Source organism: Ochotona princeps, chromosome 7, assembly GCF_030435755.1.
Source record: "Ochotona princeps isolate mOchPri1 chromosome 7, mOchPri1.hap1, whole genome shotgun sequence".
NCBI lineage: Eukaryota > Metazoa > Chordata > Mammalia > Lagomorpha > Ochotonidae > Ochotona > Ochotona princeps.
In genome coordinates this window covers 5367161-5390658 of record NC_080838.1, presented here as the reverse complement: position 1 = coordinate 5390658, position 23498 = coordinate 5367161, and the positions used below count along the sequence as shown (strand labels likewise).

Sequence of the window (23498 nt, the reverse complement as noted above, 5' to 3'; positions counted from 1 at the left end):
CTGAAATCACTGCTTCCTGGTTGTGGCCCTCAGTTAATTTTTTTTTTCTCCCTCTGGGATGTCTGGCTGCCACCCTGGTGATGTTGAAGCCTTTTGGCTTCCCAGTTTTGGCCTGTGGCTGGTCACGCTGCTTTTCCTATGTTCCATCTCCTGCTGTCTGTGGGCTCATCAGAAATATTCCAGTTCTTGTGCTGTGTATCCGGTGGTCCAGTGTGTGCCCGTGTTTCCTTTTGCCACAGGAACAACCTGACTGTCCTTGACGTGGTTGGCGTGGAGGGATTCGGAGCACGGGAGCTGTTGAAGGTGGGCGGGAGACTGCCTGGCGCGGGAGGCTCCCTGCGGTTCAAGGTGCCTGAGTCCACGCTGATGGACTGCCGCCGACGTGAGTTGATCCGCGTGGCTTGCATGGGAAAACCAAGGGCAAAAGGATTCCCTCCCAAGATTCCTCCTTCAGTTTTAAAGGATTATTTATTTGAAAGGCAGTTAGAGAGAGGGAGAGAGAGAGAGAGAGAGATCAATTTTGCATCCACTGGGGAACTCCCCAAAGGACCACCAACAGCTAGGGCTGGCACAGGCCTAAGCCAGTAGCTTCTTCCAACTCTTGCATGTTGATGCAGGGGCCCAAATACCTGGGCCATCTTGTGTCACATTGCTAAGTGCATTAGCAGGGAGCTGAATCAGAAATGGAGCATCTGGGCTACAAACCAGTGCCCCGTATGGGATGTCGTCACTGCAGGCAGCAGCTTTACCTGCTGTGCCATGCTGCTGGCCCCAAGAGTGTTGTTTAAAAGGTTGACTGTAAATTTGCTTAATTAATGCATAGAAGGTTGATCCTCCTTTCTCAAAACAGCTTTCAATATTGGATTCAAATGATACAGAGAGGAAAATCTAGTGTAATTGCCACACTGTTTAGTAGCACGGTGTCGGGTATTTAATGTAAACATGATACAGTTCATTTGGCTGTGAGTTAGAACCACACCGAAATAATGAATAACTCTAACAAGTGGTAAGAATCAGCTTTGTGTGTGTTGTGGGGAATAGTCTGTAACTGACCATCCAGGATGGTGACCTCGAGCGAGTGTGGCTGGGAAGGTCAGTTCTTAAATTTATTGAAAAAACTTATGGTGCAGATTTAGACATTGAAAAGTATGCTTGGAATTTCCAAGTTTTGCACATCTTGGAATTAAATGCCTTTAAATTATTTGTGTATTTTCAGATCATCATCAGTAACTGAAATAAAAATCAAACTAGATGTAAAGTAAATTCTGTCTTTTTCTAATTTTCACATTTTGTGCAAGCACTGGGAGAATTTTAGCACATTTTGACAGAAAACTGGTTGTTAAAACCTTTTGATAATTAATGCTCATTTGAAAATTTTTTTTAAAGGAAGCCAATGCTAAATAACAGCAAGTCTAGAAAGATGTGTTCACAGTTTTGCTCTTGGTATCATCCATCTTTCCATTCATTCCATGTTGACTTTGGTAAGGTGAAAGGGTGTGATAATGTTATAGAATCAGATAAAATATCCTTACCTGGGCTGGACTGTGGATTGTAAATGCTTGGGCTTCTTTGAAAATTGTCCTAATGTTAAACTTCTAAGAAAGGCACCCAGTAATTTGTGAGGATTTAGCCACTGCTTATTGTGGAGGGTGTGACGAATTTGGCACAAGGGCACATCCATTCTTTTTATGCTGACCTGAGCCCTGGTTCAGTAGGAGAGTACGTGTCACAGGTTACCTGGTGGTGGTGGGGGGACCCCTGAAACCTTTGTTGTTGATAAGGGGCCAGCCCAAGCCAAGAACACTCCTCTTCAGGAACATCCTGACTGTCAGCACGTTTCTGCTGTGTCCTGGTTACAGAACAGCAGCTTAGCTGGTGTAGAAGCTGTTTTCAGCTTAGGTTGAATCCTTTCCCCCCCCACATTTTGATAGTGGTTTGTTTGATTGTGTAAATATTGATTCCATGAACTGAAAGCAAATTTTGCAAGTTAGATACTCATAAAATCCTTCTCTTTGGCCTTCTCAGAATTGAAAGACAGCAAACAAATTCTATCGATCACGAAGAACTTCAAAGTGGAGAACGTTGGACCCCTGCCCATAACTGTGTCCTCGCTGAGAATTAATGGGTATAATTGCCAGGGTTACGGATTTGAAATTCTAGATTGTCACCAGTTTTCGCTGGACCCGGACGCATCCCGCGACATCAGCATCGTGTAAGCATCAGATTGTGTCACCTCCGTGGCAGTTTTGCGGTGCTGTTAGCTGTGTGTGTACATGGTGGGTGAGGCAGCTCAGCCCAAGTGGGAAAGGCTCAAGTTTTGTCAGACATTGTATCGCCCTTGGGATTGCTCTGTGGCGAACGTTAAAGCGAGCGATCGTGCGATCGGGAGTTCACAAAGATCAATCGCTTGCTAGGTTCACTCCAGACTTCACCTCCTCCTGGGTCATCCGGGAGCTGACCCTCGTGACGGCAGCCGGCCTGGAATTCCACTTCACTCTCAACGTGACCCTGCCTCATCACCTGCTGCCCCTGTGCGCCGATGTGGTTCCGGGGCCCAGCTGGGAGGAATCCTTCTGGAGGCTCACCGTGTTCTTTGTCAGGTAAACCTCTGCCTTCCCCCGCTGTGCTCTTCCTGCGGCCACCTGTGTGCAGGTGGCCGCTGCGCACAGCGTCCCTCCCTAGGCACGGAGCTGCATGGGTGCAGTTGTGCGAGGTCGGACCATATGACGCTAACTGGTGAGCTCTAAGATCACGCCTGACTGACCATGTGGGGTCGCATGTAGTTCACGGGTCCTGGAAGTGTGCCCGACAGTCGTGTTCTGTGCATGTCCATGGGCGCATGCCGTGGAAGGTAAGAAGGCCAGTGTGATGATGTTTGAGGTTAGCAGACTAGTGCGATCCTGTTCAGGGGATTGCTGCTAACTGGAGCTGTGGAACTTGGGTTGGTTTGCTCCCTTCTCCTGGGCTGTCCATTTTGCGTCTTTGTGGCGCTCCCTCCTGGCTCGTGTAACTGCGCTCGTCTCCATGCAGTGTCAGTGGGGACGGCGCGCTGACGAGCACCTTGGCTTGCCTTCACAGCTTGTCCCTGCTGGGTGTGGTCTTGATTGCCGTCCAGCAAGCCCAGTACATCCTTCTGGAATTCGTGAAAACGCGGCAGAGGCCGAGCGCCGGCGCTTCCTCCCAGCTCAGCAGTGGGTCCGTGGACGTGGTCAGCTCCCACACTCACAAGTGAGAATTCTGGCAGTGGGTGGCATGGTCCTGTCTCACCTTTGACCTTTCTGGTTTGATATGATGGTCATAGCACCTTTCTGGTTTGATGTGATGGTCATAGTGGTGTCAGTCCTCAGTGTGTCTTCGTCAGCTTTTCTGCATGCCATGGTATGGACAGCGGTGCTGATTCGGTGTGGAGAAAGACTTTCTAGAAGGACATGGTCTGGGTTGTCTTCATAGGTGGAAGCTCCTAGAGCTCACCTGAGGCATGGTGTGTGTGTGTGTGTGTGTGTGTGTGTGTGTGTGTGTGAGAGAGAGAGACAGAGAGAGAGAGATTGCTATTCCTTGCCCCTGCACATAGGAGCAAGCAGGGAGAGGTGGATTTCCCTTGCCTTGGTTTGAGATGTGTCCCTTCTCTGCATCTAGGAGCACTTGCAAGACCTTCCTGGACCCGTACGGCCCCTCTGATAAGGGCCGAGGGAAGAGCTGCCTGGCCGTGAGCAGTCCCCGGAACAGAGTCCAGAATGCTGCCAAGAGGAGCCCGGCCTCTTACGGACACTCCCAGAAGAAGCACAAGTGCTCAGTCTATTACAGCAAGCACAAAGCCAGCAGCATGCCCGGGGCCGCCGGCACCAGCCCCGCTCCCACCCCCGACGACAGGCAGGCGGCCTCGGGCAGCGCCCTGTCTGCCCCCAGAGAGGACCTGTGCGTGGATGTTGGAGCAGAGAACTGGGTCCGCCTCGGGGAGACTGTTGGCCTGCAGAAGAGCTCGGGCCTCCCCAAAAACTTGCTGAGCAAAGAAGACAGCACCCCGAAAGCGGTGCTGCTCGTCGGTCCCCCTTCCCCAGAGTGTACTGTGAAGGAGGTGGGACAGCCATGTGTGTTTCCTAAGGAAACTGCCCTGAAGACTTCAGAGAATGCCGAGCTCAGGCAGCAAGAGCTCTGTCCTCTGAAGACCCCTAAGAAACTACCTGAAAGCCATTTGCCAAGAAGCCCACCTCAGTCCCCACCAGACTTGCCAGAAAGTTCCAGAAGAAACGCTGGTAATCTTCTCCTCCCTCCCCACCCCCAAGCCCCATGCAGAACTAGCTATTCTGTCTGTCAGTTGGTTTGTCTTTGCTGCACTGGTGTGGAAGATGTGCAGGGTTTTTTTTTTTTGGTTCACGCCATGTTAGCCAAAGAAGGCGTGGATGTTGAATCTGACATCTGCTGGCAGAAGCCCAGGACGGAGTGTGGAGGCTGTACAATGCTGTGACTGGGAAGTTTGCCTGGCAGAGCCTTGTTCAGAGGGGCGCAGGGGTCGTGATCTGGGAGTCTTTTTCTTGCTGTTTTTGTAAATTTCACCTTTTCTGCTTTTTTTTAAAAAAATCAGATTTATTTTTATTTGAAAGGCAGAGTTGCAGAATGAGAGAGACTGGTATCTCCTATCTGTTGATTCACTCCCCAAATGGCTGCAACAACCAGAGCTGGGCCAGATCAAAGCCAGGAGCCAGGAGCTTCTTCCAGTTTCCCATGTGGGCGCAGGCGCCCAAGGAGTGGAGCCATCCTCCGCTGCTCTCCCAGGCCATCAGCAGGGAGCTGGGTGGGAAGTGGAGCAGCCCAGACTCCATTGGCATCGTAATACGATGCTGGTGCTTTAGGCTGGGCCAGCCTGCTCTACTACATTGCCAGCCCCCTTTTCCACCTTTAAAAAAAGAAAAGAAAAGAAAAGGTTTATTAATGTTTGAAAGGCAAGAGAAAGAGAACTCTTTGATCTGCTGGTTTGTTCTCTACATAGCTTAGTCAGCCATGATTGGGCCAGGCTACGGGAGCTCAGCATTCTATCCACGTTTCCCATGTGGGCCGAGGTCCTCAGCACCTTGGCCGTCTTCTGCCGCCTCCACAAGTGAATTAGCTGGGAGCTGGATTGGATGTGGAGCAGCGGGGACTGGCACCAGCACCCGTATGGGATGCCAGCATCACAGGTGCCAGCTGCATGTGCTGTGCCACTGTACTGCCCTTCCCTCCCACCCTTCCACCCCCTTCTTTTTTTATTTGAAATTTACGACCTGACCATTTTCATATGTGCATTCCTCTGCCTGTCAGGCTCTTGGCCCTTCTTACAACCTGGGGAACTCAGTTGCCTTTGTGCTCACTCAAGGCGTCTGACATATGTAGCTTCGTGGCTTTTGTTCTTGGCAAGTGCAGAGCAGCTGAAGGAGTATCGTGGACCAACTCATTCTCATAAGCTCCCTGCATTTGGTGACAAGTCCAAACTGACTTTCAGATGTCCCCTGGAAGGACATTGCTAATGGGAAGGGAAGTGTGGGGGTGGGACTGGAACAAGGTTCCAACAACTGGCTGCATGTGTACTTTTGGGGCACCCTATTCCAGCCTGCTCCTGCCAGGTCTCCAGCTGTGTGCCCGCCTGAAGCGGGGTCGTGTCTGCTGAGTGGTGTCTGGCCCTGCTTGCCCTGCACCTGATGTGCGAGTCCCTCTCCTCCCCACATAGAGTTGTTCACCAGGTCTTTGATTCGAAGCAGGTGCCTCGTCTGCCGATGTGTCCCAGCTGTGTCCTCGCTGGGGCCCAGACTCAAATACTGTGGAAGCAGTTCCTCTCTGCTGGGCTTTTCCCTCATCCTGTGAATCCTTTGGACATGAGCCACTTCTTTGCATAAACTGATCCCACATGTGCTTGTAAGACTGGCTGGGCAGGGGATGAGGTCCTGCAGAAGTGCTGCTTCCCTGGCCTCTCGTGCCCGTCAGCTGTCTGGACAAAATGCTAGGTCCTGCTTGCAAGGCAGGGACAGCCCTCTCACCCCATCATAGAGCTGTGAGATGTTTGAGCCGTAGAGTGTGGCAGGAGCTGGAGAAAAAGTGGAGTACCCGGGACTTGAGCTGGCACCCATATGGGGTGCTGGCACCACAGGCAGAGGCTTGACCTACTGTGCTATGACCACTGCCACCCTCCCCACCCTCTTAGGAAACTGTTATAGAACTTTAACAGTGAGCCCTTTCCTTGCCATCGACTTACAGTTTAAAGATGTGTAAAACTTGGGACATGTTAAACATAGGAACTTATAATAGCAGGGGAAGGGAGTGGGGATTTTTGAAGGTAGGATTTGGGGCTTCTTAGTGAGGTTTTGTGAGATTTGAAGGCTGCCATTCCCAGGCAAGCGATGAGCAGGTCCCTCATCAAAGCTGCTCGTGAACAGAAGTGCCGTGTGGGGGCAGAGCCTGGGGGTGCTTCCGGCCAGCTCACAGCACTCATTCCGTTTTTCATCTCTGGAGAAAACATCTGGAGTCTGCCGAGCAGAGCCAAGCTGAGCACCTTGCTGGTTGAGGATGCTGAGTTGTGTCCTGTAGGGTCCAGCCGGGTGGGAACCCTCTGCTCACCCTGTAGACACGTTGGAGCTGTTTCTCCCCAGATGTTCGGGTGCAGTGTAGCAGAGGGCTCGTGTCGGTTGCTGGTGGGAGCAGGGAAAGTGTGGCAGCCCTGTTGGTCAGCAATGCCCCAGGTGACTTCCTGACCCAAGCAGAATCCCACGTGGCAGGTGCTTCTCCCGTTCTCTGCCCCCATAAGTGTAGCTTATCCTGGGAGATTTTGCAGCGCATGTACGGACCAATGATGATGATGATGATGATGATGTATTCATTGTTGGGAAACAGCATTTTCTGGAAAAAAGAACTTGTGTTTGCTGTTCTGTTTCCTCCTGCCTCCTTTGAGCAGAGCTGTTTAACCCCTAAGGCAGAAGTCCTGGCAGAAACAGTCTATGGACAGAGACTCCAGGCTCTTCTGGCCCACGCTCGGGTTTGGCTTCTGTCAAACTGTGTGTTCTGGAACTTCGTAGTCATCTAACAAGAGTGGAACTTTATGTATGACACGAACAGTCATTTGAATTTCTCTTTTCCTGTGTTTGGAACTATGATTTTCAATTAATGGGATCAAAGTAACATATATTGAGAAACATGGCTCCAGGCTTCTGGTGGCCTTATAGCACACCAGAGAGAAATGTTTAGAAAATTATTTTTTTCACTTGTAAAGAATTGGGCATGTACATTTTTCAAGATTATTAATTTGAAAAGCAGTTAGAAGAAAGGGAGAGAAAGCATTAAATGGAGAAGGCAGGACAGGGGTCGCCCATCTACTGGTTCACTCTCCAGATGGCCACAGTGGCCAGAGCTGTGATAAGCCAAAGTCACGAACTTCATGCAGGTTTCTCACTGGAGTGCAGGGGCCCACGCACTTGCTGCGTCCCCGGCCGCTTCCCCAGGTCGTTAGCAGGGGGACGGAGCAGAGAGAGAGAGAGAGAGAGAGAGAGAGAGCGCATCCAGGGCTCAAGCCAGCAGCTGTGTGGGATGCCAGCGTTATAGGTGGCCACTCAATAACCCCGCCCAAATATGTATAGCTTTCTGTACGGCATTCATACCTGAGAGAGGTGGTAAGAATAAAATTCCCAAATAAATGGAAGAATAAATGGCTCTAGACTTTGGACTGGCCCAACCTCGACCATTGTAGCCTTAATGTGTATGAATCGATGGTTGGAAGATTTCGTCTGTCTTTCCCCCTTTTTCTCTGTAGCTCTGCCTTCAAATAAATAATCTTTTTTTAAAGCCGTGCATATTTAGCACAAACATAGTACTGAGTGTTGGGTAAGTGTGCCTGGTAAAGCCTGGTGAAGTTTTCTGTCTGCTGATTCGCTCCCCAAATGGCACAACAGCCAGAGCTGAGCTGATCCGGAGCCAGGAGCCAGGAGCTTCCTCTGGTCTTCCATGCGGGTGCAGGGTTGTCCAAAGGCTATGGGCCATCCTCCACTGCTTTCCCAGGCTACAAGCAGGGAGCTGGATGGGAAGTGAAGCACTAGGACATGAACTGGCGCCCTTATGGGATCCCAGTGTGTGCAGCCGAGGATTTAGCCGTTGAGCCATTGCACTGGGTGTTCTCCCCTCCCCACAGCTTTTATTTATTTATTTATTTATTTATTACAAGAAAAGTATAAAGTTTGTGGTTCTTACCTGTTGTTTTCTACTTGCCGCTCGGACCATGCCCCTTCTCCTTTGGGCTGTAGCTCTGTACTGGTCGAGCACCCTCTGCCGTCCTATTCTCCTCCCATTATCCCTAGACTGGTGGCCGCTGTCCCATTGTCAGGGTCCTTGACAACAGCTCATCAGAATCCACGGATGAGGGAGAGAGCGTGGCTGATGATGTTCCTTGCCCTGCGCACCTCACGCAGGGCTGCCGCTGAGCGGCATTCCGTCCAGTGTGAGTGCACCACTGGCTCCATGGTTAGGGGAGGCTGGGACCCACGGCCTCTCCGTTGTCTTCAGCAGTGTTGGTGGGGATTTCTCCATCCCTGAACACCTCGTTGCTCACGTATGTTTTATGTTTCTGTGCTGCACAGGAGGCTGGCTGGTTTCCTAGCAGTCTCTGTTGTATTGCTGTGTCGGGGTGGTTTCATGTGGATTGTTGGCGTTTGTCCTTCCTAAGAAACTTGATGACTCATCCTTTTAGAGCTATGGGCTTGACCTAACCTTCCAGGCAAGATGAACAGCGCTAGAAGGATGAGTTGTCAGTTTCTTAAAGAAGGATCCCAAGGAAGGAAATCCATTTTCTGATGGGTTAGGGTGCTGGGAAAGGGACAGCGCCGTCGTTGAAGAGCACCTCTGAGTTTGTTCTCACGCTGAGGAGCTCCGCAGTCTGACATCTGCAAAGCGTGTGATGCCTTTGCCTCCCACACACACACTCCTGCCTTTACGGCAGCTGCTGCTTTTACTCCCTCCACAGTGTTAAATGTTTTCCTCTGTGTGTGGCGACCATGTATCTTGTGAAAAGGGGCCACGTCGCAAAGGGGATCTGTGGGAAAGAAGGACTTCTGAGGGTGACCGCTGGTGAGTTTTTATGCCTACTGCGGGGCCGTCCCATTCTCCATGTGGGTGCAGTAGAGAGCCCAGTCCCGTCCTAAGCTCACCTCATGCCTCCGATGACCATTCTGTGGGGCACAGGTCCAGAGTCTTCACCAGTTGTGCTGTTCGCGGCTGCTTGACCGGGGTCAACCTGATCTCTGGATTCGACCTTGGCCGTGTCCATGTTTGGGTCTGTGCCATCAGAGCCAAAGTTGGTTTTATTCACATCCCTAAGTCTGACCACCAGCTCTCCTTTCAGTAATGCATCTTGTTGTGGCCTTTGCAGGATATAACTTGACTTAATTCTGCGAGTCATGCTTCCTTTCAGCGGGAGACCTCACATGCTGTGGTTGCCTTCAACTCGCGTTACAGGGTGAACACCCTTAGCTTGCCCTGCATTTTAATTTTTAAGATTCACTTGTTTTTATTTGTAAGGAAAATCTATAGAGAGAGGTGAAACAGAGAGTTCTCCCATCTGCTGGTTCACTCCCCAGGTGGCCACAATGACCAAAGCTAGGCTGGTTCAAAGCTGGGAGCCAGGAGCCTCTTCCAGGTCTCCTACATGGGTGTGGTGGCCCAAGGACTTGAATCATCCTCCAATGCTTTCCAAAGCCATTAGCTAGGAGCTGGATCCAAAATGGAGTAGCCAGGAAGAAGTAACACAAAGCGGTGCCCATATGGGTGATGTGCGACCACACCAGTCCTTAGCCCTGCATATTTTTTTTTTATAGCTGCAGTATATCTGTGCAACTTTGTGCTAATGGGCTGTATATATCATTTTAAGACGTTGTCTGTGTCTGTGTTGAATCTAAGTTCAGAATGCCACGATTGGAAGGGGCGTGGTCTTGGCTGCTCCTTTTTTTGTGGGTGAGGCAGGTGGTTTGCCCTGGATCCATGTGCCGCCGTCTGGGCAGGCATCTGCCCTCCTCAAGCGCCTCCCACTTTGCTGGGAGATATAGCACGTGGTTGTCTCGACTTTGACACATCTCAGAGGCATCATAGGGATTTTCCTGTGGAGAGAGGGTGCCACAGTTCCCCCAGCCCCAGAAGCAGCCTGGTTGTGGTGGGGTGGCAGCTCACAGGCCTTCGTTGCACAGAGATGGAAGAAGGGTGCTGTGGCATCGCTGGAAAAAGGCGGAGAAGCCGGCTCTCGCCCGAGCTTTCTCCCTGTGTGCCCCTGTCCCCCGTGTCCCAGGCCGCTCATTGCCAGCTGCAGGCAGTGTGGGCGCCTGCCGCAGTCCCGGCTGCTGCTGCAGACGGCTCCAGTGTCCTTCTGGAGTGTTGCTTTTGCTTGTTCCTGCATCATCATCTTTGTCAATAGGCTCCGCAGAGGAGGTGGTGCCAGGTTTGTTTGTCAAAATGGGGAAGTACGCTCAGGCAGCTTAAGAGATTGGCTTTGATCTCGCAACTTGTGGACTCATGACCAGAAGATGAAGTCCCTGCCCCCACTCAGCTTTAGAGAAAAGATTGTGATGAAACATACACAATAGCAGCAAACGTGCCATCGTCACTACTGTTGGTGATTCAGCTCGGTGTCAGCAGGTGTGCACCTCACTACTGTTGGTGATTCAGCTCAGTGTCAGCAGGTGTGTGCACCTCACTACTGTTGGTGATTCGGCTCGGTGTCAGCAGTGTGCGCACCATCAGTAGCCAGTACTTTCTCACCACCTCAAGTGGTAACTGTTGCCATTGAGTATCAAACACCTGTTCTCAGTCCACTGGAGCCTGGTAACCAGCGTTTCTTTCTGTCTCCATGCCTTTGATGATTCGACATTCTGCATGTGTGGAGTTGTGAAACAGTTGTCCTTCTGGGTGTCTGGCCTGTGTCACTTAGCGTGTTGCACTAAAGGTTCATCGTGGTGTAATCGATCAAGATTTAATTCTTTTTTTGTTTTAAGCCATGTTAGCCATTTTGGCTTATGGTCTGGTGTTAAATGCATTGCATTGTGATGCCAGAGGGTGTCCTGCTGTGTATAGGAAGACTATCTTGTTTGTCGGTTCCTGTCTTACTAGACATTTAGCCCTGTTCCACCTTTGCACTGCTGTAAGAATGCTGGGACAGTGCTGCCCCTCCCTTTCATTTCCTTGAAGCTCAGAGAGGGGAAAGGAGACACGGTGAGATCTTCCATCCATTGGTTGGCGAATTCTTTAGGTCCAGTGCATTTTCACTTGGAAGCAAAGCTGCCTCCTGGAATATTACACATGGTGCAGGGAAGGGGCTTCCCCCCAGGGAGTGGGCATGGAAACTATTAGCTGGCAAGTTAATCGCTTTTGTTTCTTCAAGGGAACACCCAACAAGTGCCTGTGAAGAACGAGGCAGACAGCTGTGAAGCCTCAAAGAAGACTGAGGCGCGGTCACCTTCAGACAGGAGGAGCCACCGCACGTCTAGAGAAGACACGTGTCCCGAGAAACTGGACACGCCGCCCCTGGAGGTCTGTGCAAACATCTGCCTTGCCTGGTAGCAAGTGTTAGACGGCAGGTGTGGTGTGTGGCAGGCATACACATCTGACTCCTGCTTTCCAGCACGTGTGGATTTCTGCCGGCAACTGCTGAGGGGGATGTGCACACTTGTTTTATAATTACACAGGCGTTGCTAAAGTAAGTCTTAGTAAAACCACATAGCTTTTACTGTTTTAAAAAACTATTCTCTAAGGTGTTTTTTGTTTGTTTGTTTTCATTTGAAAGGCAGAGTTTTAGAAGAGAGACTGATCTTTCATGCCCTGGTTCTCTTGCCTGATTCACCACAATGGCCAGAACTGTGCTAGTCTGAAACCAGGGGCCGGGAGCTTCTTCCAGGTCTCCCACGTGGGTGCAGGGGCCCAAGGACATGAGCCATCCTCTCTGCTGCTTTCCCAGTCCATAAGCAGGGAACTGGATTGCAGGTGGAGCAGCTGGGTCTTAAACAGGCATCCATGTGGGATACCCGTGCGGCAGGTGAGAGCTTAACCTTCTATGGCACACATCTGTCCTGTGGCTTTTACTGTGAAGTGAGGCTGTTCTGAAGCTCATGGGGCAACTGGTAGGTCATGAGGGTTGATTAGAAGGAAATCACAGGCCCCTCTGTGCAGTTACGAGCCAGTACCCAATACTCAGGACCCACTGCAGCTGAACCTGTTGGCGCGCATCATCTGCAGAAGACAGGTTGTAGATACACGGTGACACCCGGGCACAGCGCCATCAGTAGGCATCTTTAAACAAGGAGGAACTCTTTTCTTTCTTGAAGGAGATAGCAGGTGAATGCATTTAGTCAGCCGAGCTGGAAGGAACAAGAAGGACCCCAGCTTGAAGAAGCTGTGGCGAAGGTTTGCTGCTGAGGTCTCTGTGGCTTTTACGTGCAGTCTGAGACAGCTTGGAGGGGATAGTCGCAGGTGGTTGTGAAAATGGCAGTGTGCAGAAACCAGGGAGGGGTGCTCTGGTCTGCATTGCTGTGCTTACACAGAGAGCTCGGTTTCAAAATACGGCCCAAGCAGGGGAGGCATTGTGCCCTGTGGCTTAAGCTGCCCCCTGGGATGCCCTGTATCCTGTATAAAAAGGTGCTGCAGATGGAGTCCCAACTGCTCGCTGTTTCTCATCCAACTTCCTGCTAAGATATCCTCTGCACGGTACCTGACGATGGCTCAGGTACCTAGGTCTTGGGTCGGGTCTGGCCTAGTCCTAGTTGTCACAGATATGGTGAGTGAACCAGTGCTTGGAAGATCTTCCAATCTCTCTCTCTCTCTCTCTGTGTGTGTGTTTCTTGCTGCTGCTGTGCCTTCTATAAATTAGTCTTTTATAAAAATGACGTAGCAGCGGGAGACCTTGGTTATGTTATTTCTAAAGTGGGTGATTTCTTCCCTTTTGTTCCTGTGTTGCTTCAATGTTAGGACGAGCATGCGTTTTCCATTTAAGTCAACTGGAAGTGATTGGAAGTCAGTGTGTTTTGGACCTTCCGCATGAGACATTTGCAGAAAGCCGGGATGTTTCTATGCAACCAAGGACCCTGGCTAATCCTCAGTGGACTGGCTGAAGTCACAGGCGGGTTAGGGTGCTGGTGGGCAGGAGTGCCAAATGGTCAGGCAAGGGTGAAGGTGGCACAGGCACTCTGAAGTGAAGTGGCTGAGTGAGATGGGAGGGAACGAGTGAGGTTAGGGGCTGAACCTGACTCCCTAGGGATGCCTGTAGTTCTGTGACGAGATAGAAGCCAGTGTTGAGGTGTCCCGCCTCGATGCTGTGTGTTGGAAGATGTTGGAACTGCTTACTGCAGGGTCTCCCGGGCCCGAGACAGCCCTGGGGACCAGCGGCAGTATGGTTGCTGGTATACTGCAGGCATGCTGTTCCCCTGCCTCAAGTTGTACCCCGAACTCCAGCGTGCCCCCTGCCAGACTGACCCCTCTGCCCTCTGGGCTGTGTGCCACTGCCTGTGGAGCGGCGCTTCACTTGCTCTTCTGCTCTCTGCGTGTCTTTATTAGTAGATCCTTGTGGGCCTGGGCCTCATCCCTCGCTCCCTGGAGCTCCACTCCTTGTACAGTACCTGTGGTTGGGTGAGGACTCTGCCATTAGTTCACGAGAAAGTGGAGTTTACCAGGCAGGTTTATCTTTATTTTGGTGCCAAAGATGTAAATCTAGTCTTTTTTTTTTCACAGTGCACGCTTTTCCAGAAGTTTTTTGAAGACCCTTGACATATGCATGGGTTTTATTTATTTTTTTTTCTGCACCAAAATAAATCACTGCTAATTTCATGTTCCATGAACTTGTGGGAGCCCCCATCTTCATGGTCCCCAGTTGCCAGTTTGTGAGTCTGTGTATAGGATACAGTGGCACAGTGGCAGCTGGCTCCCTCTGGGCACCAGTCCAGGGCATCCGAGGGAGACCCAGGCTGAGCCAACTTGGCTCCCACCCACGTTAGCTGAGTGCTGACTCACAGGCTGTAGCGGTCGTGTCTGTGTTGTTTTGATGAACCGTGTTTGAGGAACTGTTCGTTAAAACCCCACAAGTGTCCTCCCCGTTTCACTGTTCACCCTGACAGAATCAGTGTTGCTAAACACATGCCCAAGTGCAGGGACCCAGTGTTCTCCTTGGCACATTCTTGGAGACTTAACTCTTTAGCTTGGAAGATGGCATGAATCTGCAGAGTGTGGAGAACACTCGCTAACTTGGTTGGCAAGGAAGGTGGAATCCCAGATTTGGATGCCATAAGCCAACATTTAAACCCACCACCTCTGGCTCGCTCTCTGCATCAGAATTCTCACTACTTCAGGAAACTCATTCACGATTATTTTAGAAGGAAAAAGGGGTAGAAAAGAAATTAACTCGTTTGAACATTTTGCATACATTGTTTCTTTTCTGTGCACATGTTTAAGAACAGTAAGTTAAAAATAGCTATGTTAAAAACTGTGGGCCTCTGTGTACATACAGCTTTGTTATAATGTCACCGTTTTTACATTGCACAGAGTTAAATGGGGATCTTTATTTCCAGGAAGTACCTAACATTCCACTCTAACTGAGCCATGGTTTGCACTGTTCTCCCGCAGGTGCACGCAGGGACTGCCTCCAGCTATTTCCTCCCACCAGTCACTCCAACTGGCGGTTCTGCCTGGGGTGTGTCCTTGTCTGTAAGGTGTAGAATTCAAAGTAGTTGGCTGCTTAGGGCTGCTCCCGTGTGCCGGAAGGTCATTTCCCCAAAGCGCAGCTGGCACAAGCTGTCCGTCGCTGGTGGGCTTTGGGGCAAGGCTGCTGTCCCTCCCCTACTCAGCAGCCCCAGCGGGTGGCGAAAACTTGGTCAGTGGATGGACAAGCAAGTCATGTTCTGGTTTTCGTCTCAGTAGGAGGAGGTGAGGGTGTTCCTTTGGTTTCGTTGCTTTGTGCCATTGTGGAAGACGCACAAGTGAAGGCAGCACCCGGCTCAGATCCTCCCACTGAGAAGAAATTCCTGTAAATGGACAAGTCAGTGGGTGGGCAAAGTCTGCATCTGCTGCCCACGGGGGGTCCTGGTACTCGACCCTGCTTCGCTGCCCCTGCCAGGGGGTGGCTGGCATAGTCCTGCATCAATACCACAGCGCAAGCTCCTTTATTGTTTGTGTCTCTAAAAATTACGTGATTATCATGAAGGCTTCGGTTGAACTCTCTGTGGGTTTTATTTCATGCCCCGTTGGCTTTGCTACTGATTGCCAGCAGTTTTTGTCGATTCTTTGGAAGGAGTTTGGTGTGCGTTGGGTGGTTTTCATCACTTGCTCTTCCCTTCCTGTTTTTCTTTGGCTCCTTTACATCAAATGCGCTTTGATGCGGGGCTGTCCACCATCTCCTCTCACCGTGTCTGTCTCCCTCGGCTTCTGTTGAGCTTTGGAACTCTCCATGGGGGAGGCCATTACAGCTCAGTGAGCTTACCTGTTCATTGCATTTTCCATCAACCTTTTAAAGTTTCCTGTAATTTTTTTTGAGGGGTGGGGGGCACTGTACTTTTCTAGAGGCATGTTAAAGTCCCTCACCCATCTTGGGTTCAGCTTTTCAGAACCGTGTTTTGAAAACACAAGAAGTGCGTTCTTGCCTCGGCACAGTGGGGACGCTCTGTGGAACTTGGCTGGGCTCCTGGTCCACAGCTGGCAAGTGCAGGTCCACTGAGTCCCGGCAGAGTTTGCCTGGGACTCCGGTGCCAAGGCATTGCCCAGGAGCCGCTGCGGCCACATTCGCAGATGAAGGGCTGGAGAAAAGCTGCCTGCTCAGACTCCCAGCATGTGGACCATGAATTGCTAGCACATGTTTTTCCTTTGTAGCCTTTTAGGAATTTATTTGTAGGCAACAGCCCCCCCTTTTTCTTCTCTTTCTGTGGAGCTTAGGGAAGGAGGAGGAGGGATACGCACACAGACTCGGTTTTGAGAAACACGCGTTCGGCGCTCGGATGGCATCGCTCTCCCATGGCGTGTGAAGTCATAGCTGTTGCTTCCTGTTTAGTCTGTGGAACTGCTTCACGTTCCGTTTCTCCTCTCCAGCAAGAAGATCCCGCCAGGAAGAAGAAGCTACAGGAGAAGAAAGAAGCTGGTTCACAGAGCCTGAACTGGAATAAAAATCGAACGTGCAGAAAAAGCAAGAAGCGGGGTGGCGCCCAGCTCTCCCGGTGCGTGCTTCTGCTGTCCCTCAGGAGTTTTGGTCTGTTTCTCACTGTGTAGTTCTGTGTGGTCTGATTTCTGTTTCGTGGCGTGCATACGAGGGTAGGAGAGAGTCCCCGTTTTGCATTTAAGTTTTTAAAATGTCTTTTTATTCATTTGAGAGGCAGAGATGTCACAGCCAGGGATCCTGTCCGCCTGGTCCCCCCCACGAATGGGCACAGCCAGGATGGTGCCAGGCTTACTATTCGTGTTTTGAGGTTACCATGTATTTGTAAAATTAGTATGTTTGCTCACCATAATTTTTATTTTGTTAACCACATTTTGGCAAATCTTCCCTTTACAAAGGGCTGGAAAAGCTGAGAGGACTTCGGGGAGGGAGCCATGAGCTTCATTCTGCCCAGACAAGCTCGTGGTGCAGGTGCTGGAGTGAGCCCCCGAGCACGGGCAGACCTCTTGTGGGGTTCACCTGGGCTGCTTGGAGTCATGATCATGAAATAGCTGTGCTCCTCTCTGGGAATGAGGAGGATGGACTAAATGGCTTCCAAGGTCAGGCTGGGCCCCTAGCGCCCCCCTGTGCCTTGCTCCTCATCGTCTCCTGCCAGGTCCAAGCAGGGAGGCCTCTCCTTGTGGCAGGTGCCTGTGCAGTAAAGAAACGCACATCCACCTGCTATGGATGACAGGTGCCTCCGTGCACATGCCCCTTGCAGGCCTCCAGAGCAGAGTGAACTCAAGCTCAGCTGCGAAGGCTGCGAGCCGTCAGGGCTGAGCGGCGGCACCGACGCCAGGAGCTGGAGTGAGCAGGAAAGCGCCGGGGCACCGCACAGAGCAGACGGCCCCGTGGCAAGCGGCTGCTCTGCTGAGCAGAGAGGGGCAGGTGCGTGCACGGGGCTGCCGGGTGGGGCCTCTCGGGATAGTGTGTCACCCAGACCAACATGGGCGGGCTCAGTGATGCCCCCTCCTGGGCGGTGTAACTGTGTTTGTGGAACCGGGGTGCAGAAGGCCTGGGTAGAGCTCTCATGCAGCCCTCTCCCCTGCCTCCCCACCCTACCATCCCCAAGCCTAGCCTTTCTCCGCATTCTCTAGGAAGAATGTAGTTAAGCGAGTAGTGCCACCCGAGGCTGGACACCCTGAGTTGCCCTAGAACCAGGCGGTGGCCCCAGCCAGATCTGCTGGGTGGTTCCATGGAGTGGGAGATACACAGTGGGCACCCAGGAAGGGTAGAAGGCAGTGAGGGCTTGGGGCATGGGTTGGTGGCTGTCTGTAAGCTTACCTTCTAATCCCATGCCTTCTGGCTCTGACACATGCCCATGGGGTGCCCACACACAGGCTGGCAGGGGTAGAGCTGGTTTGTCACAGGGCTCATTGCCTCCTTTGCCTTGGCACGCATGTGGCTTTGTGTTCTTATTGGAGACTTGTCCCACACACACCCGGTCTGAGACTTTTAGTGGACATCTGTTTTTTTTTTTTCTTAATAGGTGATGTTTATTTTTAAACATGTAGAAGTTTAAACATGTAAACATTTTTGAGTTTTTAAAAATATATTTTAAAATATTTACTTATTTAAATATCAGTATTTATTTTAAAATATTTACTATTTTGATTCATAGGGGCCCAAGGCCTTGAACCATCCTCTGCTGCTTTCCCAGGCTGCGAGCTAAGAGCTGGATGGGAAGTGGAGCAGCTGGGTCTCAAACTGGCATCCAGTTAGAATGCCGACCCCGAAGGTGGAGCTTAGCCTCCCACTCCATGGCGCCAGCCCCACATTTGCAGACTTTCAGTAGACAAGGAAAGTAGAGGAGAGAATTTTCTACAAAATTCCAGTCTAGATAAAAGAGCCTCAGCTTCCTGGATTATTTCTGCAATCTTTTTTTGTTTTGAACATTGAATTATTTGAAAGAGTGATGGACAGGAGAGAGAGAGAGAGAGAGAGAGAGAATCAAGACTTCTGCCTCTTGGTTCACTTCCCAGACAGCCACAACAGCCAGGGCTGAGTCACAGCAGCGCCGGGAGCTCCTTCCAAATCTTGTTCGTGGTTCACAGGGGCCTAAGCACCAGGGCCGTCTTCCACTGCTGTGCCATGAGCCCAGACCAGATGTGGAGCAGCTAGGACATGAATTAGTGCCTTACAGGGTTCCTGCTAAGCCACAAGCCATTCTGAGATCAAGGTTATCTTTGGTCTTGACCGTCTTCACCCCAGAAAGCTTAGCTGCTCACCTCCTGGGCAGACTGGACACAGCGCATCCCTCACTGTAGATAAAGTAAATAAATACAAAATGTAAGGGGTAACCTGGTGGTGTCGCTGATTCTTCGCCTGTAGCCCCAACATCCCATGTGGGTGCAGGTTTCGATTCTGATTGTTCCACTTCCAGTCCCACTCCTTGTTTATGACCTGGGAAAGCAGTGGAGGATGGCTCAAGTCTCTGGACCCCTGTACCCATGTGGGAGACCCAGAGGAAGCTTCTGGCTCCTGGCTTCAGATCGACTAATCCCCACCTGTTTGGGGAATGAACCAGCAGATGGAAGATCTCTCCATAATTCTGCCTTTCAAGTAAAAATTAAATAAATCTTTAAAAAATAAATATAAAATTTGAGAGACACAAAGAGCTCCCCCCCCCCCCATCGGCTGGTTCATTCTACAAACACCAGGAGCCAGGCGTCAGCAGGCAGCAAGTGAGACCCTGAATCTGGCAGGCTGCCTGCCACGGGAGTGTCTGAACAAGTGGGCCCAAGGCCCCATCCTCGCACTGCTTGCTTCAAGGCCAAGGTGAGCCCCAAGAAGCTGCCTTGCGCTCCTGAGCAGCAGTGGCTGGCCCCGGCCATCCTGAGGCCCCGCCCCTCTCTCAGGAGCCATGTCCCTGTGAGTCGTGCCTTCTCTTGCTTGCTCGCAGAGGGCTGCTGCCCCAAGCCCCAGAAGAAGTGCAGGGACAAGTTCTGCTTGGATTCCAGCTCGGACTGTGGGAGCTCGTCGGGCAGTGTGCGTGCCAGCCGAGGCAGCTGGGGCAGCTGGAGCAGCACCAGCAGCTCTGAAGGGGACCGGAAACCCATGGTGGAGCCACAGCGCCTCCTGCTGGCTGGTGAGGAGCGTGCAGTGGGGTTGTCTGCTCTGGTTCCTACCCTGTTTTCCTGTATTGTGGTGGCCACTTCCACAGCAGAGTCATGGTCCAGCGGCATGGATTTGGTGTGGACTCTTAGGGCGTTTAAAATGTTGGATTCGTATACCAATCAGCAAAATAAAGCATTATTGATTTGTAATCACAGTTACTGAAATCACGTTTCAGTGTAGCATTCCTGAGTTGTTTTTTTTTTTTTTTAACCCAGCCTTGATTTTTGTGGTGCTGTGTCTCTGTTAAGATGTCGTAGATTTCTTTGTTGTTATCATCGAAGTGAACACTTAACTTTGGTAAAAGAGGAGGCAGGGATCTTGTGTGCAACAGCCTAGTGGCTAAAGTCCTCACTTTGCAAGTGTTAGGATCCCATATGGACGTTGGTTCTAATCCTGGCGTCCCTACTTCCCATCCAGCTCCCTGCTTGTGGTCTGAGAAAGCAGTCGAGGATGGCCCCAAAGCCTTGGGACCCTGCACCCACGTGGGAGACTCAGAGGAAGCTCCTGGCTCCTGGCTTCAGATTGGCACAGCTCTGGCTGTTGCAGCCACTTGGGGAGTGAACTAGCGGACAGAAGATCTTTCTCTGTCTCCTTCTCTCTCTAGTTCTGACTTCCCAGTAAAAATAAATAAATCTTTAAGAGAGAGAGAGAGAGAGAGAAGGCAGGGGAAGGGTGGGACAGTGCCCTGATGTAGCAGGCAAGTTTATCTTTAATTCCTTTTTTTTTTTTTAGGTCTATTTATTTATTTGAAAGGCAGTTTCCATCTGCTGGGTTGCTCCCCCAAATGGCCACAGTGGCAAAGACCTGTTTCAGGTCCAGTCTGGGAACCAGAAACCAGAAACCAGGAACCAAGAACAGCAGTGCAGGGACCCAAGCACTCAGGCCCTCTCCGGCTGCTTTTCCAGAAGCGTTAGCCGAGAGGTGGAGCAGTTGGGATTCGAACTAGCACTCTTATGGGATGCTAGTATTCTGGCAGCAGTGTGACCCACTGCGCCACAGCACCGACCCCTAATTCTGTCAGAATCACGAGGCTGAGGAGGATAGGCCTGCGATGTTTGGCTTGAGGAGGGGGCAGCAGGGCTTGGTTTTCATAGCCAAGTAAGTTTGGTTATCACAGATTCAGTTTTGCCTAGGATCACAGTGTGAAAGATTTTTTTGTCAAGATTATTTATTGATTTTGAAAGAGTTCTAGAGAAAGAGAGGTAAAAATTTCCCCTGGTGGCTTCTTAGGGCCAGGCTGGAGCCAGGAGGTTCTTCCACATCTCCCTTGTGGGTGGCAGGAGCCCAAGCACCTGGGCCAGCTTGTGCTGGTTTTCAAAGACTGTTAGCAGGGGAGCTGGATTGGAAGTAGAACAGCACGGCGAGATGCTGGACAGGGTGTGGGTGTTGCAGGTGGTGGCTTTACCTGCTCTGCCGCAACGCTGACCCAGAGATTTTCATAATTTTAAATTGGTACTTAACATTAAGGAAAAGAGTAGAAGTGTAACTTCCGTGTGACACTGAAGGGCAACATTAGAAGTTGTTTATGGTGTTTGTTGGTTTCTAGGGGCATAGTGTGCAGAGTGTAAAATGTGTTGGCAGGTTCAGAAACAGCTGGAAAATATAGCAAATACAGTCTGTTAGAGCAAAAGACCAGAAACACAAGGTGTATATGAAACATTCCAACTTTATGGATACACATGAAAGAACCTGAGAATAGAGTTAAATGTTACAATTGTGGTGTAATTGCAGATCATTAGCATTTTTCAGTGTAAGTGTTTATTTTCTTTTATACACTTCCTATAATGGAGATAGATGATTTTTATGAGCTAAGACAGGGAGGTGTTTTAACTGTATAGCTTAATTTCTTTCATCAGAGTAAAATGCATTGAAGTTTCATGATCTTGGCACTTTAGCTCTTCTCCATAAACAGTGTTGAAGAATGTAAGCGTTGAGTTTTATTAGGTATTTAATGGAAAGATAAATGATGAAAGAACTTTTACAAATTAAGTCCTAGGGCTGGTGTTTTGGTATGGGAAGTCAAGCTGCTTCCTGCAATGCCAGCATCTCATAGGGATGCTAGTTTGAATGCTACACATTCCATCCAGCTCCCTGCTTGTGGGCTGGGAACTCAGCTGAGGATCCTCCAAGCCTTTGGGCTCCTGCACCCACGTGGGAGACCCAGAAGAAGCTTATGGCTCCTGGCTTCAGCTTGGCACAGTCTTGGCCTTCATGGCCATTTGGGAGTGAACTAAAGGATGGAGGATCTTTTTCTCTCTCTGTAAGCCTGCCTTTCAAATAAATAAATCTTGAAAAAAAAAACATTGAATTGCTGAATATGAGATTATCAGTTTAAAATGAAAAATGAATTACTCATTAGTAACTATATATATATGTTTTAGAGATTATTTATTTTTATTGGAAAGGTAGATGTACAGAGAGGAGAGACAGAGAGAAAGATGTTTATCCGCTGGTTCACTCCCCAAGTGGCTGTAACAGCTAGGGCTGTGCCGATCTGAAGCCAGGAGCCAGGAGCTTCCTCTGAGTCTCCCACGTGGGCGCAGGGTCCCAAGGCTTTGGGCCATCCTCGGCTGCCTTCCCAGGCCACAAGCGGAAAGCTGGATGGGAAGTGAAGCAGCTGGAGCACAAACTGGAGCCCATGTGGGATCCTGGCACTTGCAGGGCAAGGATTTAGCCACTAGGCTATCGTGCCAGGCCTAAGTGACTGTATATTTCAATGTAGAACATTCATGGTGGGAGCTAGCAGTTGGAAGGTCTGTCTCTCCCCGGCTTTATAACTCCAACTTGCCAAATAGATTAGGCTTTAAGAATAAATAAAAGGGCATTCCTGTTCTTAAGCCAGTGATGCTGTTTTGCTTCAACGCAGGCGACGACAGCTCCCTAGCTGATTGTCCATCCGAGGCCCCTGTGTCGTTGACCAACATCTGCAACGCCACGTACGTTTCTCATCCCCCGTCTTCGCATGCGCTTTCCCTTCTGGCGTGCAGTTCTAGTCACAGCATGAGGACAAGGGAAATGTGATGGTGTGGCTAATTCAGAGAGAGCCCGCCTGGGCACTCCAGCTGGCATGGGAGTGCCTGGGGTGCTGCCCACCGCTCCTGTGAACAGCACCTGCCAGGGTCACTGTGAGGAGGGGGCCCGAGGCATTCAAGACCCGAGGACTCACAGTTAAGCCCCGCGTGGATACCACACAGATGTTCTAAAGTGCCTGTAGATGTGTGCGTTTTTTTCCAGGTAGGAGGGAGGGATGGTTTGGGGGCGTGGCACGCCAGGCCTTTCTGCCGGACTGGGAGAGGATTTCCGAGTAGACTGTTAGCTTCTGAGGTGCCTGCCTGCAGGCTCTGGTGGGGCAGGATAAGCTCGTCCTGCTCTCTTTCTGGGACCAGAAAATCTGCCAAGGCTTACAAATGGCTACTGATAGCTGCCAGGCAGGGAGGAAACCATGGGTTGCCAACCTCCACCGAAGCTATTTTCCTGTTTGTTGAAGTAAGACCTTGCTGGATTTGGGAAAGGAAGGGGTGGCATATTCTTTCGTCCTTCCTGGCCATGTCCTTTCAACTCCGTGATGTCCTCTTCCCCCCTGCCAGGGAAGTGGCACAGAGGCAAGCCCTGCCCAACCTGATGACACCACTTTGCTCCTCTCCTGCAGGGACGCGAGTGGCTTCCCACAGTTCCCAGAGCCCACGTGTGCCAGCTTGCCTGCCGGACCCATGGATGTCACGGAAGAGAAAGGTGAGGCATAGGTGCTGCTGGGTCTCCTGGCCTCTGGACTTGAGGTCAGGCCGGTCTGAGTGGGTATCCAACAGCCCTCTCGCAGGTCTCGGAAAGGCACCTGCTCTGCAGGCAAACTGAGGCCTCAGCATCCATGCCAAGCTCTCTCCTTGCGTCTCAGTTACCACATGGTCCCAGGGACAACAGTGGGCCTCTTACAGGACATTGCTAGAGATGCCAGGGACTCGCGGGAGTGGGAGGCATGACCCATGGGAAGTGGGGTGCTTGGCGGCAGCACTGGGGTGAGCCCACGACATCCAGGCCGCCTCCTGCTTCACGCGCCTCGCCTGGGCTGAGCAGCCTGTCCATCTGCCCTTGGCAGCCTTGTGGAACTGCCCCCTCCTGCACCAGGACTGAGGCCATGCGGCCTCACGTCAGAGCCTGGAATGGGTGGGTCAGAAGGAGGCCTCTCCTGGCATGGCTCCTGGTGGAAGGTTCGCTGCCATCC

The 23498-nt window shown here is 51.0% G+C and overlaps 1 protein-coding gene across 2 annotated transcripts in view; it reads left to right on the top strand.

The window, feature by feature from the left end:
• TMEM131L (transmembrane 131 like) overlaps positions 1–23498 on the top strand; it is a 173832-nt gene that overhangs the window by 142546 nt on the left and 7788 nt on the right. For both annotated transcript variants that reach the window (XM_004598469.2, XM_036495075.2), the window contains exons 21-31: positions 240–382; positions 2026–2212; positions 2415–2600; positions 3079–3228; positions 3637–4253; positions 11378–11526; positions 16060–16184; positions 16884–17050; positions 19065–19250; positions 22146–22215; positions 22929–23011. In XM_004598469.2, coding sequence (XP_004598526.2) covers positions 240–382; positions 2026–2212; positions 2415–2600; positions 3079–3228; positions 3637–4253; positions 11378–11526; positions 16060–16184; positions 16884–17050; positions 19065–19250; positions 22146–22215; positions 22929–23011 — 2063 coding nt within the window. The remainder of the gene's footprint in view (positions 1–239; positions 383–2025; positions 2213–2414; positions 2601–3078; positions 3229–3636; positions 4254–11377; positions 11527–16059; positions 16185–16883; positions 17051–19064; positions 19251–22145; positions 22216–22928; positions 23012–23498) is intronic.